General features: G+C 35.4%; 1 protein-coding gene across 2 annotated transcripts in view; it reads right to left on the bottom strand.

Annotated features, from left to right (window-relative positions):
• Nucleotides 1-13,199, bottom strand: part of NEBL (nebulette) — a 249,811-nt gene that overhangs the window by 36,606 nt on the left and 200,006 nt on the right. The window contains exons 14-19 of one of the 2 annotated variants that reach the window (XM_041486252.1): nt 11,432-11,542; nt 8,767-8,877; nt 7,962-8,072; nt 6,917-7,021; nt 3,655-3,747; nt 361-453 (exon numbers count right to left, since the gene is read on the bottom strand). The exons of the other annotated variant lie outside the window; for it this stretch is intronic. Of the exons in view, the coding sequence (XP_041342186.1) occupies nt 361-453; nt 3,655-3,747; nt 6,917-7,021; nt 7,962-8,072; nt 8,767-8,877; nt 11,432-11,542 (624 nt within the window). The remainder of the gene's footprint in view (nt 1-360; nt 454-3,654; nt 3,748-6,916; nt 7,022-7,961; nt 8,073-8,766; nt 8,878-11,431; nt 11,543-13,199) is intronic. 2 annotated transcript variants of the gene reach the window in all.

Raw genomic sequence — 13,199 nt, 5'->3', positions numbered from 1 at the left:
GGAGATTTCCAAGTAATAGAAATACGTAAGTATGCTAGACATCACTAAAGAGCACATTGCATTTGGATGGAAAGTACCATTCCTTAATAATCAATCCCATCCTCCCACACAATACTTTAGTACTCACCCTCTGGCAGTTCTTCTATTTCAAACACAATTGTTATTTCAACATGAATACTTCACTCTCATTCTTATGAATCCAAGTGCAAGACTGAGGAATTATCATTTTACCATTAATTGATTAAACTGGTCTTTGTGGACAAACAGAAAGTAGCACAAACACCACAGATATATTCACCAAGACACAAACACATTTAATATGGCAGAGAGAAGTGTGCAAGAAATGAAAATGGGGCACACATTGCTAATATTCTTCTGGTTTTCCTTAACTCTCCTTAGTTCAGGTGGATCAGAAATAGTTGTTGCACGCCGAATTTCTTCCTTGTATTTAATCTGCACAACAGATATTACAAAAACATTATCAATTTAAAGAAGAGAGAGGCACTAAAACACATCTATCACTTTAGACTCTTGCGCTTACACATACTGCACTACCAGACCACATCTACTAACACCACTGGCCTGAAAAGCAACAGTTATTGTTAATTTCTAAAACAGTCTGCTAGGGTCTCTGATGTATCTTGTTTGATGTAATGAGCAGAGAGTGCTTATAACAATTCTAGTGTACTAAAACTCTTACAGCGGGAATATACATCACATGGGATTGTGGTCATTTTCACCATAACTGGGATGCTGCATATACTACTTGGAGATCCACGCCACTTGGAAAATTACTTGGTCTTACTATTAACTTGCTATGGAGTCTACCAGTCCATTTCAGAAACCAAGCCTTTTAGGTGTTCCTAAAAGGGTGGATGGCTTCAGTCTCATTGAATTTCTTTAAAAACACATGAGACACACAGTTGAGGATGTAGTTGTCCAGATTGTTGAAGCCTTTGCAGGTGCTGTCAGATATTTACTGGTTTTTTCCTAACATTTAATTTTCTACTCTTCTTCTCAAGACATGGTACTTCTGGAGAATGCCCAGTTTCATAGCATAGACAAAACAACTTGTTTTTCTCTAAGCTCATACTTGGAAGCTGTTTTGACTGAAATTTATAAATAAATAAAACCAAACCAACCCAAAGTACAGACAAGGAATGGAAAATTACAGTCCAGACAGTTTAGGACTGGCAAAAACACTATAGCACTAGAAAAAAGGGTCTTTTAATAGAGACTATTAGGTAAGTTTAAGAATTGGCAGTGCTACGCATCCTTAAAATGCTTCAAAATGTCTGTTACTTGAATTTTAATAAGACCCCAGCTTTGTGGTATTGACTGACATACCACAGAGGTTTCCTCACAGATTTCACACTAAGAAAAGCACAAATAGATTCTCCCAAAACACTTCTTCCCAGTGCTCTGTCCAATTCTGTCTGCCCCAAAATATAAACAAGGTTTTTAGAAGTCCTTAGTTATTTGTAGCTTCTCCATTCAGATTCAGCTACAGTCCATGGGTCTGTGGCTTGCTTGGAAAGTTCTGTGAGATCCTGGCTTCTTCCATCATAACAACAGGTGAGATGAGCTCCACCACCTCATATTTTAGGCTTTGAAAACACCATTCTTATGTTTTTCTCGTACATATGTAATCTGGAAGAATCTGATCACTTTCGGAACACAATTCAATAGACTTTTTACTGTGGCTGGTTGTACAGTGTTATTTTGGTGTCCTGGTGTTGCTTTCACTGAAAAATTGCTTCACATTCCACATACTAGTTTTGTTTACCCAGAAAACAGTTTTAAGGCTGTCCCAAGTTCTTCTGGCTAAATTCAAAAATATGTGTAAAACATTTAAATCTAGTGGACTCAAAATTGGTATAATTTACCCTTCCTTTGGGACTCCTGTAAATTACACAATACTATTTCCCTCTTACTGCACAATACAGTTTCCCTCTCACTGACATGTAATTTGAAATATCCATGTACATTGCCTTGAAATTTGGCATGCTACACCTCTAATAAATATTATACAAGACTGAAGTAATTTCAAGTACACTATGTGTAATAAAATACATTTTGTAAAACATTAACTCTACACAAACACTAGCAAGGTAGAGGCCATGCTATTTACATAGTACCACTACACCACTAATGCATTTTGTACATCCCTTGGTAGGTTTTTCCTCAAATGTGTTTACTAGCATACTAATCAACCTTTCATTTTTCACTCTTCACTACTATTCAGGATTTCTAAAACAGCAAGAACGGTGTACACTATTTTTCCATTTCACTTTGAAATGTATTGTGAAAAAGCACTAGAGTAAGAATTCTCCTTTCTGTGTGACTACTCTTGAAATAAATATCCGTAGTAATTGGAAATTTAAAAGCAAAATAACAACAACAACAAAACAAAACAAAAAAAAAACAAAACAACAAAAAAAAAAACCAACAAAAACAAAACAAAAACAAAAAAAAACCAACAAAAAAACCTCACTCTCAAATCAAGAAAATCAACAGCTTCCAAACCAGCAGGTTTCAACTGTTCAATATCCAACTATTTCAGGATTTAGGACACATGACAGCTTACACTATGACTCAAAATTACAAGATGAACAGTGATGGGTAGAGTAGAAAAAAAATTTTAAGGAAAATATGAGCTTTTCAAAATTTTTTGGAAATTCTCTACTGACCTTACTTTGGTAGGAAATTAGGTGTTTAACACTATTCAGTAAACAATGAAATTCTATGAGAATTTTCAGTGAAATCCTATGAGGTGTCTAGAGACCCTAAATCACATTTTAACTAATACTTAAACACAACATAGTATCATGTCTACACATTACTTTTAAACTTTACTTTTAAAAAAAAGCATTTAATAATTAGAAAAGTCATGTCACAAACATAAATATTGTCCCAGAAGAGTCCCCACCAAATATAACAAGGAAATTAACAATACAGTTACAAGAGTTTCACAGCTTGGCAGTCACTTTTCAGGTTTTTTCAGGATTTTTGCCACATATCTATCAGAAGATAATGTATTATTTGAGGAAAACATTCATTTTGATACCTAATAATTGCCTATTAAAGTGCCAAAGACAATGGGCATCCTTAGATAAACAAGATCAATTCAGAACTAATCTCATCAGATCCACAGATCAACTTTTCACCAGCATGTAAATAAGATCCAACTCTCCACCTTTTCACACAGGAGAAGTTTGGACATAGTTTTTCTCATCCTTAAGTACAAACTGTATCGAGTCCTATGCAATACATGCGTCATAACAGAACATGACAGATTTTCTTTTTTGTCACGTGGTATTTTTCTAACCTGCAAATATAACTGCTGTTCAGTACGTCATATGGGGAAATGCACTCCTGAGAGACAAAACACTTTCCTCAAATATTTACTTAAAATATTTTCTTATTTTACTTAATGTTTCAATTAGAATCTCTACCTTTGGACACAGAAGTACTACAGTAGAGGGGAGCTCTAGCTGTGCTAGAATAGAGCTCTATATCCAAAATCCAGTGGACAACTTTTTGAATGAGATGTGTGATATGAAAATCAAGAACATTTTAGTAAACAAGATAGTAAAAAAAAAAGTTAATCCACCTATTACTCACATAAGAATAATTTATGATAATAGCACTTACCGAACTAATATTCTGTTGATTTTTCTTTACTCTTTCAATCTCTGGAGTATCTTTTACAGCTGTGCCAGCTCCTACTTCCTTCTTATAAAACACCTTCATTTCCCCAAAAGAAAAGATAATTACGAGACTGTTAGCAATGCAAATGCTAGTTCTCATAAAAGGGCTAGGCAATTTTCCAAGTTCCAAATTGGTCTGACTATAAATCTTGCTAAGAAAGCAAATACTTTAATTTTTCATAAATAAGACTAATTGTCAATAACTACGATAATATTGTTTTCAGCTGTAACTCAGATAATATATCCTCATCCTTTAAACTGACCTCAATATTTTTAAGTATTTGCAATAACATATTCAAATTTGGAAAAATATTAAAATTTATATAAAAATGTATAAAGTTTTACAAATGTGACTTTATGCTTGACTAATTTCATTCCTTTCAATGTCATTGAAGGTAGATGTACGTGCCAGATTTGATTTAGTTTCTGTAGTCTTCAGATCTTAAAATACTATGAGAAGTGAACAGACATTACTATTATTTCTAAATTAACAAACTAGAAAACTGAAATATTCATGGAAAAATAAAAATAACAAACTAGAGCTACAATCCAAGTCATGCAATTTTTGACTCCTAGGTTCAAGCCAGAAAGCTGAGGACTGTATCTAAAATCAAAACTCACTTCTCAAAAGATACATATGCTGTTTATACAATTCTATTTCAATCATTTCAGTAAAGGACAAACACAAAGCACATCAGTAGAATAAATTATTTGAAGTTACTGAAAGAGATAGTAAATAACTGCTCCACAAATTCAAGCATGGTTACAATTTAAATAACCATGGAGCACCAGTTCATGCTGCAAAACTCTTAAAGTTTTACTGGATTTTCAGTATTTGGTGTCACAGCTGTTGCCACTCTAGTAAGTATTTCCAGTCCATTAGTGTAAAAAACAAGTCTGATCCCGGAGTTAATCTTGATCATTTAGTATTTCTGCCATTCTTAAATCGAAATTTAATTAAGTTTTCCTATCAACAAACCTTGAACACTAAAAACCTCATTCTTGATTAATTCCTCTGACTTCCTTGAAGTCCTCCATAGCCTGGGGTGAATACTACTGCCAAATATTCTAGAGAAGAGTCAATGTCTGCAACTAATATTTTAAATATTCAGAAAACGCTTAACAATCTAGAATTTTGTTTTACCATGTGATAACAGAGACAGTTTATGAGTAAGAACTTGAAAATTCTGCTGCATCATGTGAGTTAGAAAGATTTATATTGTGGACTGGACTACAATATACTTTTCTCCTGTACCAAGGAAGAATTGGTAAAATATGTTGCAGACAGGAATTTTTCTACGAAAGAGACGACTGTGAAGTAAATATCCTTTTATAAATCATCTGCCAAATGAGCTAGTGAGCTAAAAGTTGCAATGATCTTATCTGCAGAGCTATTTGTTATTTTTTGTCCCTTAAGGCAGAAAAACACTTGAGACAAAATCCAAAAATCATAAGATTATTAGGGGTCATTTGTTTTTTATCTATTTGGGCTGCTTCCAGCTCTATCTACACTCCGTAATAATTTGCCTTTATCATCTAAACTGCACAGAAGGATGAAAGACTAAAATATAGAGAAAGAAGAAAAAAGATAGTTCATTCACTGCTGTAAACAGCTTTCCTACATTTGGAATACCCAGCTCACAAAGAGGAACAGGACAATCACCAAAGAAAGCAAATACAAATCAACTCAAAGACAAAACATTTTATTTCTTATTATCTAGAACACTAACAAAGAGGATCATTGTCAGCCTTGGCACTGAAAGCTCAGACTGGCCTACAGGGCTCAAGGGGTTCAGATGCATCAGAGCCTTGTCAAGGCTGAACCAAGTGGTGATACCCATCTTAATTAAGCCTGGTACCTTAATGTTAGGTACCTTAAAGTGGTGATACCCATCTTAATTAAGCCTGGTACCTAAATGTTAGTGAGTGCACACTGCCAGAGCCACTGACCCACTTGAGGACTCCATCAAAAGCTATCAAAGGCTGGAGCAGGGAGGAAAGCAGATCACAGGGCTGGCTTGGCTGCCTCTGTTCCAGGGAGTTTCAGCCTAGCCTGATAGGACACCACTGACATGAGAAATGGGGATAACCACATCACACTATGCTGCTGGGCACCACTCAGAACCAAGAGCCAACAGGTGACAGGAAGCAAAATTGGGCCAGTGGGCCTGTCAAGAGCTCCTTCTAGAAAGACGCAGCTTTCAGCTGTCCTCATTCAAAGGAAGAAAAAGGGCAGGTGATAGCTGGAGATGATCACAGCCTGGAGCAGGCTCAGAGAGGAATCTCCTCTGCTCTCCCCAAAGGCTCTCACTCCCCTGCAGAAGCCTCAGCTGTACAGGGGAGCTGCAGGCAAACACCTCTGGGAGAAACTAACTGAGTTTTCTCAATTACTTCTGAGAGCTGGAGAAGCTGAGAATATCTCTAAGCTAAGGAACATGTGTGTCAGATAATACTAAAAATATTTAAGTATCTCATATTCCTTTCTCTCAAATCATTAGCTTTATTAGTATTACTTAGTCTGCCCTAAAAACCAGCCACTGACTGGCCTTTTGTTCTGGAGGCCAGATTTACTCCTCTTCTCTGTTATATTACAAGCAAAAGTAGAATTACAAACAGCAGCATTAATGGGACCAAAAAGGAAGTGAAACTTAATACATCCCAAACCGGGCAATTTTAGAAATCTAAGCTCATAATTTATATTTAGGGATAAACTGAAACTTAAATCTAGCATAAAATTTAAAAATATACCCAGTGTAATATAAAATCATTATATACATATATATTTATGAAATTTGATCTGTTCTAATTTTATACCCCAATCTTGATGCTCAGTACATGTGATAGGAAACAGATGAAAAATCCCTTATGTGTAGTAAGAAGCCTTAGATTTTTTTTCCCTTTTAAATAAAGTACTTCCTACAGCTTGATGGAAAAAGAAAAAAAATCTTCATTTAAAAATAACTGTGGCTTGGCAAGGTGGTGTAAGTGGTTTAGAAATTCAAAATAACAGCGTTGCACCCAGAAAAGCTGGGTATTATTTTTACTGAAAGAAATGAGTGATACAGTTTTTGCCAGGAAAATTATGGAAATGGTTCAAAGGACACCTACTCATAAGTTCCCTATTTTACGCTGTGGCACAAGAGAGCCTATTTAAACTAAAAAATATCTGAAAAGTTACAAGCAAAGAGAGAAGCACTATTACTCACTGAACTGATGTTTTTCTGAGTACTTCTTATCCTCTCCATCTCAGGAGTGTCTGGGACAGCAGAATAGTTACAGAGCATCTTCTCTGCTTCATCTTTGTACATTTTCTGGAAAAATAATGTTTACATGTCTATGATTTTTGGGCTCAGGATATACAAACTGCACAAAAGATGCTTACTGCTGATGAGCCTCCTCATCCCTGTCCAGTATTTATTTAAACCCATCTTCTCCATGATACTGTTACCATTGTCTGCCCCCACACTAAAATATATATAATATACCTATATATAATACATCCTCATCTATAACATACCTTCATACACAATGTATCCTCATATATATATATCTTCCCCTCAGTGTCAGGATGTATGTAATGTAACATTAAGTAATTTGGTAATGTGAAAAGAACTACAGGTAGATGTAAATAATTAAATTCAATTTACATGCTGTAACAGGCCTAACAAATAAGAATCAGACAGTTAAGACATTTCACTTCATGTGAATTAATTTAGTATGGCTATGAAAGCCTCTACAGAGCTAGAGAGGAAATATTTTGAGCAGAGTATGTCAAGCAGTCATTGTTACACAGAATCAAAACATTCAGCTTTTGACTATGTCTACCTGGCTTGCTACTTCTGAAGCCCTTTTGACCCACTATATTTCTGGAATCTATGGACCAACTTGCATCCCTTTTCCTATAATTTCAGTCCCCAGATCCTTTTTATATTCCTTCAGAAGAAAAAATAAACAGTAAAAACAAACAAACAAACACATTAAAACACTAAAAAAAAACAAAAAAAAAATAAACCAGAAAGAAAGAAAACACAGAAATAATACTACAATTCTCTGCACATGCTGTCTTCAAACCTATTCTCATAGGACTGGTCACACTATAAAAATACATTCTTCAATTTATTCAATTTAATATTTTTATTGTGCACTGCTTGCTTTCTTTAGCTTAAGAAATTTCAAGAGGATTTTATGGTTTTAACATCTCACTGTGTTTTACTTCCAAAGTAATCTTAAATCAATTAATTCTGTACTCACCTGGCTGACAATTTCAGAAGCTTTTTTGGCTCGTTGTATATCAAGGGTATCCGTACCCACTTCCATTCCCTTTCCTTTAATTTCATTCTCCAAGTCTTTCTTGTATTCTTTCTGAAAAGAATAGCATTGGAAATACTCACAGCTGACAGCCAAATTCTTAAACTTTTCCCAATTTAATCTGTGTGATTTCAATGACCACCATTCATAAACCACCAAATAACTGATGATTGAACAGTACTAGTTTTGTAGAACCTATCCATGCAATGCCTACACTGTAGTTGCTGATGGGTTAAAAAACTCTTTCAACAGGCTGCTCCCTTCAGATCTGATGCAGCCTTTCACATCTACCTGTCTCTGCAGTTTTGGCAGCCACAGTCAGACACGTGTGAGAATTTCTCCATCTGCTGGGCTTTGCAAGACTGAGGTCATAATGCTTTAGCATCCCTCTAGCTCTGTTTATCATTTGGCCCTACCTAAATAAGTAGCTATTTACACCTAAAAGCAGCAGGGCCCACAGTGACCAAACACACCCCAGGCCAGGCATGGCTCATGAGGAACAAGTACAGCTTGCAAAAGGCAACAGGAAGGTCTAAGTTCTGGGAAGTCTTAACTTTCCCCCTTACACTGATTATACAACTGTTCAACTCTCTGCAGCTATTTAGATTACCTAAACAGCTAATTAGATTTTAGAGAAATCTGTGTTTTCAGTACTGGCTAGATTGGTAGATTGGCACCTGGAATTCTCAGCCCCAATAATTTGCTGCATTCTGGCAAATGGAAAGCTCGTCCCAGGAGAGGCACTGACCATGCTTGCAATTTCAGAAGCTTTCTTGGCTCGTCTTATCTCAGGTGTATCTGGACCAACTTCCATGCCTTTCCCTTTAATTTCAGTTTCCAAGTCTTTCTTGTATTGCCTCTGTGAAGACAGAATTTATATATGATATTCACAAAATTCAGAGAGTTACAAGCAGATTTTTTCCACAAGACACTCAAATTTAGGATTTAGAGTCAATCGAAACTTGCAAGAGTTACAGTTTTTAAGATTCTTGGTGAGCTGTTGTCAGAAAAAACACATAACAAACTACAGGAGGAAAACTTTTAGAAGATCTTAAATGAATGCACAAATTTCTATCTATGAAATTTTAATGTGGCAGAGGGTGGGGGGAAATCAGCCCATGCAGCCTGCTACAGTTATCCTCTAAAGGGGAAGTTCAGCTCTGCAGAACATGGTGTAATAAGTCTGTCCTTGCTGCCAGTCTAATTGAAACACATTTTACTTTTAAGAACATATTTTATTTATGACAAGACTACATGTTAGAAATTTAATACCATACAGAACTGCTTCCAGTGAACTTCCAGATCAGGAAGTTGTAATTTATTCATTTAATAGGTCCTTCCTGAACCACAGCCATTAGGCAAGTGGCAGTCCTCATCCATGATTGCTGCTTTTTCCTCATGACATAAATTATAAATAACCAATAACCTGAAAACAAAATTAATATTTCATCTTCAGCTTATCCAAGCAAGGATATGTTCCTTGTTCATCAGCAAATTATATTAAAAAGTAATATAGAAATATTGTATTCAGTAGTTGTGGATTTTCTTTTATAAAAACATATTCTCAGCCAGTGCTATTTCTACTTTCAGTGCTGTAGTAACAATCATTCTTTTTTCTATTCTAGGTCATCTCTCCTGTGGAAAATTCTTCTTTTTCAAAGTAAATACATATAATACATATAATTTTAAATGTCTCTTACTTTTCTTGTTTGTTAATTACTTTCAGCTTGTACATTAGTTAGAAAAAGAAAGAATATGTGTTTGTACTCAATACAATGGTTTGAACACTTACAAGAACATGAGCAAAAAGATTTTCAGTCTTCCATCTCTGTCTCACTTATGTGGAAGTAAATTGATAAAACAGCCCTCTGCTTCACAAACCATGTTTTTTTGCAAGAATTGTAAATTAACCTGGAAGAAGACATCATCCCTCAATTCCTCTCTGCTAAAGGTGGGATGGTAGATGTTTCCTCTAAGCTTCGTATTGCGTCAAACACCAAGGAAAAGATAATCCCAGGAGTTACAGCTATATATTCCTGCACTTCTTTACAGTGGTCAAATTGGCCCTATCCATGGCATTCCCTCTGTTTTTTATGGATATATGTGTGCATGTATATTTATAAAAATATCTGTGTGTGTGTGTGCGTGCATGAATAAACATATATATTATACTATAAATAAATAAATAAATAAATAAATAATGTAAGGTAGATTTTTATATATCTAGAAAATTCTGAAATTATTCCCCCCAGGCATAACATTCAGCATGAGCTTTGCCTTCCTTCTTCCCTCCCTATACCCTCCAGCCCCTCTGCTGCTTTCCAGAGACAGCCCTGGATGTCTGGAAGTCCACCCAAACCCATGCGCCAGGAAAGCCTCAGCAGAGCCCAGCTCTAAATGTTGGATCTACTGACCCCACTAATAATCTCCAATGTACATTAGTTAGAAAAAGAAAGAATATGTGTTTGTACTCAATACAATGGTTTGAACACTTACAAGAACATGAGCAAAAAGATTTTCAGTCTTCCATCTCTGTCTCACTTATGTGGAAGTAAATTGATAAAACAGCCCTCTGCTTCACAAACCATGTTTTTTTGCAAGAATTGTAAATTAACCTGGAAGAAGACATCATCCCTCAATTCCTCTCTGCTAAAGGTGGGATGGTAGATGTTTCCTCTAAGCTTCGTATTGCGTCAAACACCAAGGAAAAGATAATCCCAGGAGTTACAGCTATATATTCCTGCACTTCTTTACAGTGGTCAAATTGGCCCTATCCATGGCATTCCCTCTGTTTTTTATGGATATATGTGTGCATGTATATTTATAAAAATATCTGTGTGTGTGCGTGCATGAATAAACATATATATTATACTATAAATAAATAAATAAATAAATAAATAATGTAAGGTAGATTTTTATATATCTAGAAAATTCTGAAATTATTCCCCCCAGGCATAACACTCAGCATGAGCTTTGCCTTCCTTCTTCCCTCCCTATACCCTCCAGCCCCTCTGCTGCTTTCCAGAGACAGCCCTGGATGTCTGGAAGTCCACCCAAACCCATGCGCCAGGAAAGCCTCAGCAGAGCCCAGCTCTAAATGTTGGATCTACTGACCCCACTAATAATCTCCAATGACCTCTTACTTGCCTGAAAACCTGAATTATCTGTTCTGCATTGTTTTTTATCCAGAGCTTTACTATATTTTTCAAGCAAAACAGAAATTGCCCTAGTGTCAATACTTACATATTTCATTGCAGATTATGTAAAAAAAAAAAAAAAAAAAGTGACCTCTTACTTGCCTGAAAATCTGAATTATCTGTTCTGAAAAAAAAAAAAAAAAAAAGGAATCTTTCGAGTTTAACACAAAAAGTGAACCTTCTGTGATATTAATAACCTTGACTAGGATAACATACCTCATTTAGTATCTGAGCTGCATTTTTCACTCTAATCAAATCTGGTGTATCTTCAAACACTGTCATTCCTTTTCCTTTCATTCCTTCTTCCAAATCTTTTCGATACTCTTTCTAAGGATTAAAAAAAAAAGAGAGAGAGATTTCACCAGTTCTTATTTTGTGTGAGATCTTGAAAAGAAATGCCACTTATTAAACATCTGAAGAGTCTCTTTGAAATTTCTATGAAATATGAATTAGCTGAAGTACAGATTTCAGACTTGAAATAGAATTGGAAATTGTGAAATGAAAAGGAACAATGTTAAAAAAGTAAAAAATGTCAATGTCATCAACTATTTTTTTGTGCTCTTGAAAACCAGATGTGTCCTATACAGCACGAGCACACTGTTTAGGGCCCTTGTCTGTCTCTGGACAGATATTTTCACTGCAGTAGCATTTTCTTTCTGCAGACCAGCAGTGCTGCAGTTCTTACCTCGGTTCCATTAATGGCATCCCAATCAGGATGGATTCTCTAAACACCATACTAAGACACGTTAAAACAACCTCTTGATAAATTAAAATGTAGAAGCAATATTCCTACCATATCATTCCTGTGTCTCCTAGACACTGCACTGGTATGACCTATCAACATCCAGCAACTGCAGCCTCCAGAGTACTCAAATATTCAATATGAAATTCAAAGCACACTAGAACCTGCCCACAGACATTTGGTTCTTTTTGCTCTTCCCAGCTCCTAGAGAGCTGATGTAAGCCTATTGAAGTTCAAGATCTTTAAGTTTTGTAAGGATTTTTAATTACTCTTCACATCTCCAGATAAGGAGCTTTTTTGGGCAAAGAAATTAGAAGAACATTGCACAAAATATTTATCAGAATGATTTACATAGACATGAATTAATACTCCTAATTATATATTGAGTTTCATAAGCAGCAGTGAGCACCTTTATCTCCCTATAAGCTCTTTATTTAAATAAAAGGAAACCAGATATTTTTAAAGATGCTTCTCTTGATCATCAAGAAGCATGGCCTACAATAAGCAGGAAACAATTTCTTCTAATATAGAACTATTTAACTCTGAACTATTTAATTCAGCTTCCTCTTCTGAAGGAGTTATAAATGTGGTCCCAGAGAAGAAAGTTTGTATTGCTACAAAATGCGAAATATTTGCAGAGTTCTCTACAGTGGGAAGTCAACAGAATAAGATGGAACACAGCTGACATTTGGGTAAAAAAAAAAAGTAATTGAACAACTAATTAATTAACTCCAGGTTTTTCTTGTTTCATGCAGTATCTATTCAAAGTTGATTATGAACCTTTATGGAAAAACACTGAGCTATATACTTGACTATGAAGAAGTACATAATTTTTCTGAGTCGTGTAAGGTAATAATTAATTTTACCTAGGTAATTTTTGGGTTTGGAATACATTCCTTGAATGTGGATATAAAATCATCAGAAATTCATGCAGTTAGGCATTAATGGAAATACCATTTTCATTTTCTCATTTTCTTCCCCTTGGACTTACAGGCATGGTTTACTCCCTGAATAAGAAGCCATAAAACTTGAAGAGGCCAGAATTAGAGAGCATCCTAATGCATATAGCACTAAGGAGGGGAGCTACATTAAATATCAGAGATGAACATGTAGAGCACACAATATAACTATGCATACAGTACCCACTTCTTTGGGCATTCAGTGAGCAGCAAGATGAACTGAATGAGATGACAGCATGATTTGCATTTTTCCCTCGTGAGAAGGTATATATGAGATGTAACA

The sequence above is a fragment of the Pyrgilauda ruficollis genome, unplaced genomic scaffold (genome assembly GCF_017590135.1).
Source record: "Pyrgilauda ruficollis isolate IOZ18807 unplaced genomic scaffold, ASM1759013v1 scaffold12, whole genome shotgun sequence".
Classification (NCBI taxonomy): domain Eukaryota; kingdom Metazoa; phylum Chordata; class Aves; order Passeriformes; family Passeridae; genus Pyrgilauda; species Pyrgilauda ruficollis.
The sequence above is the reverse complement of the archived record's forward strand: the minus strand, read 5'-3'. Positions and strand labels throughout refer to the sequence as shown.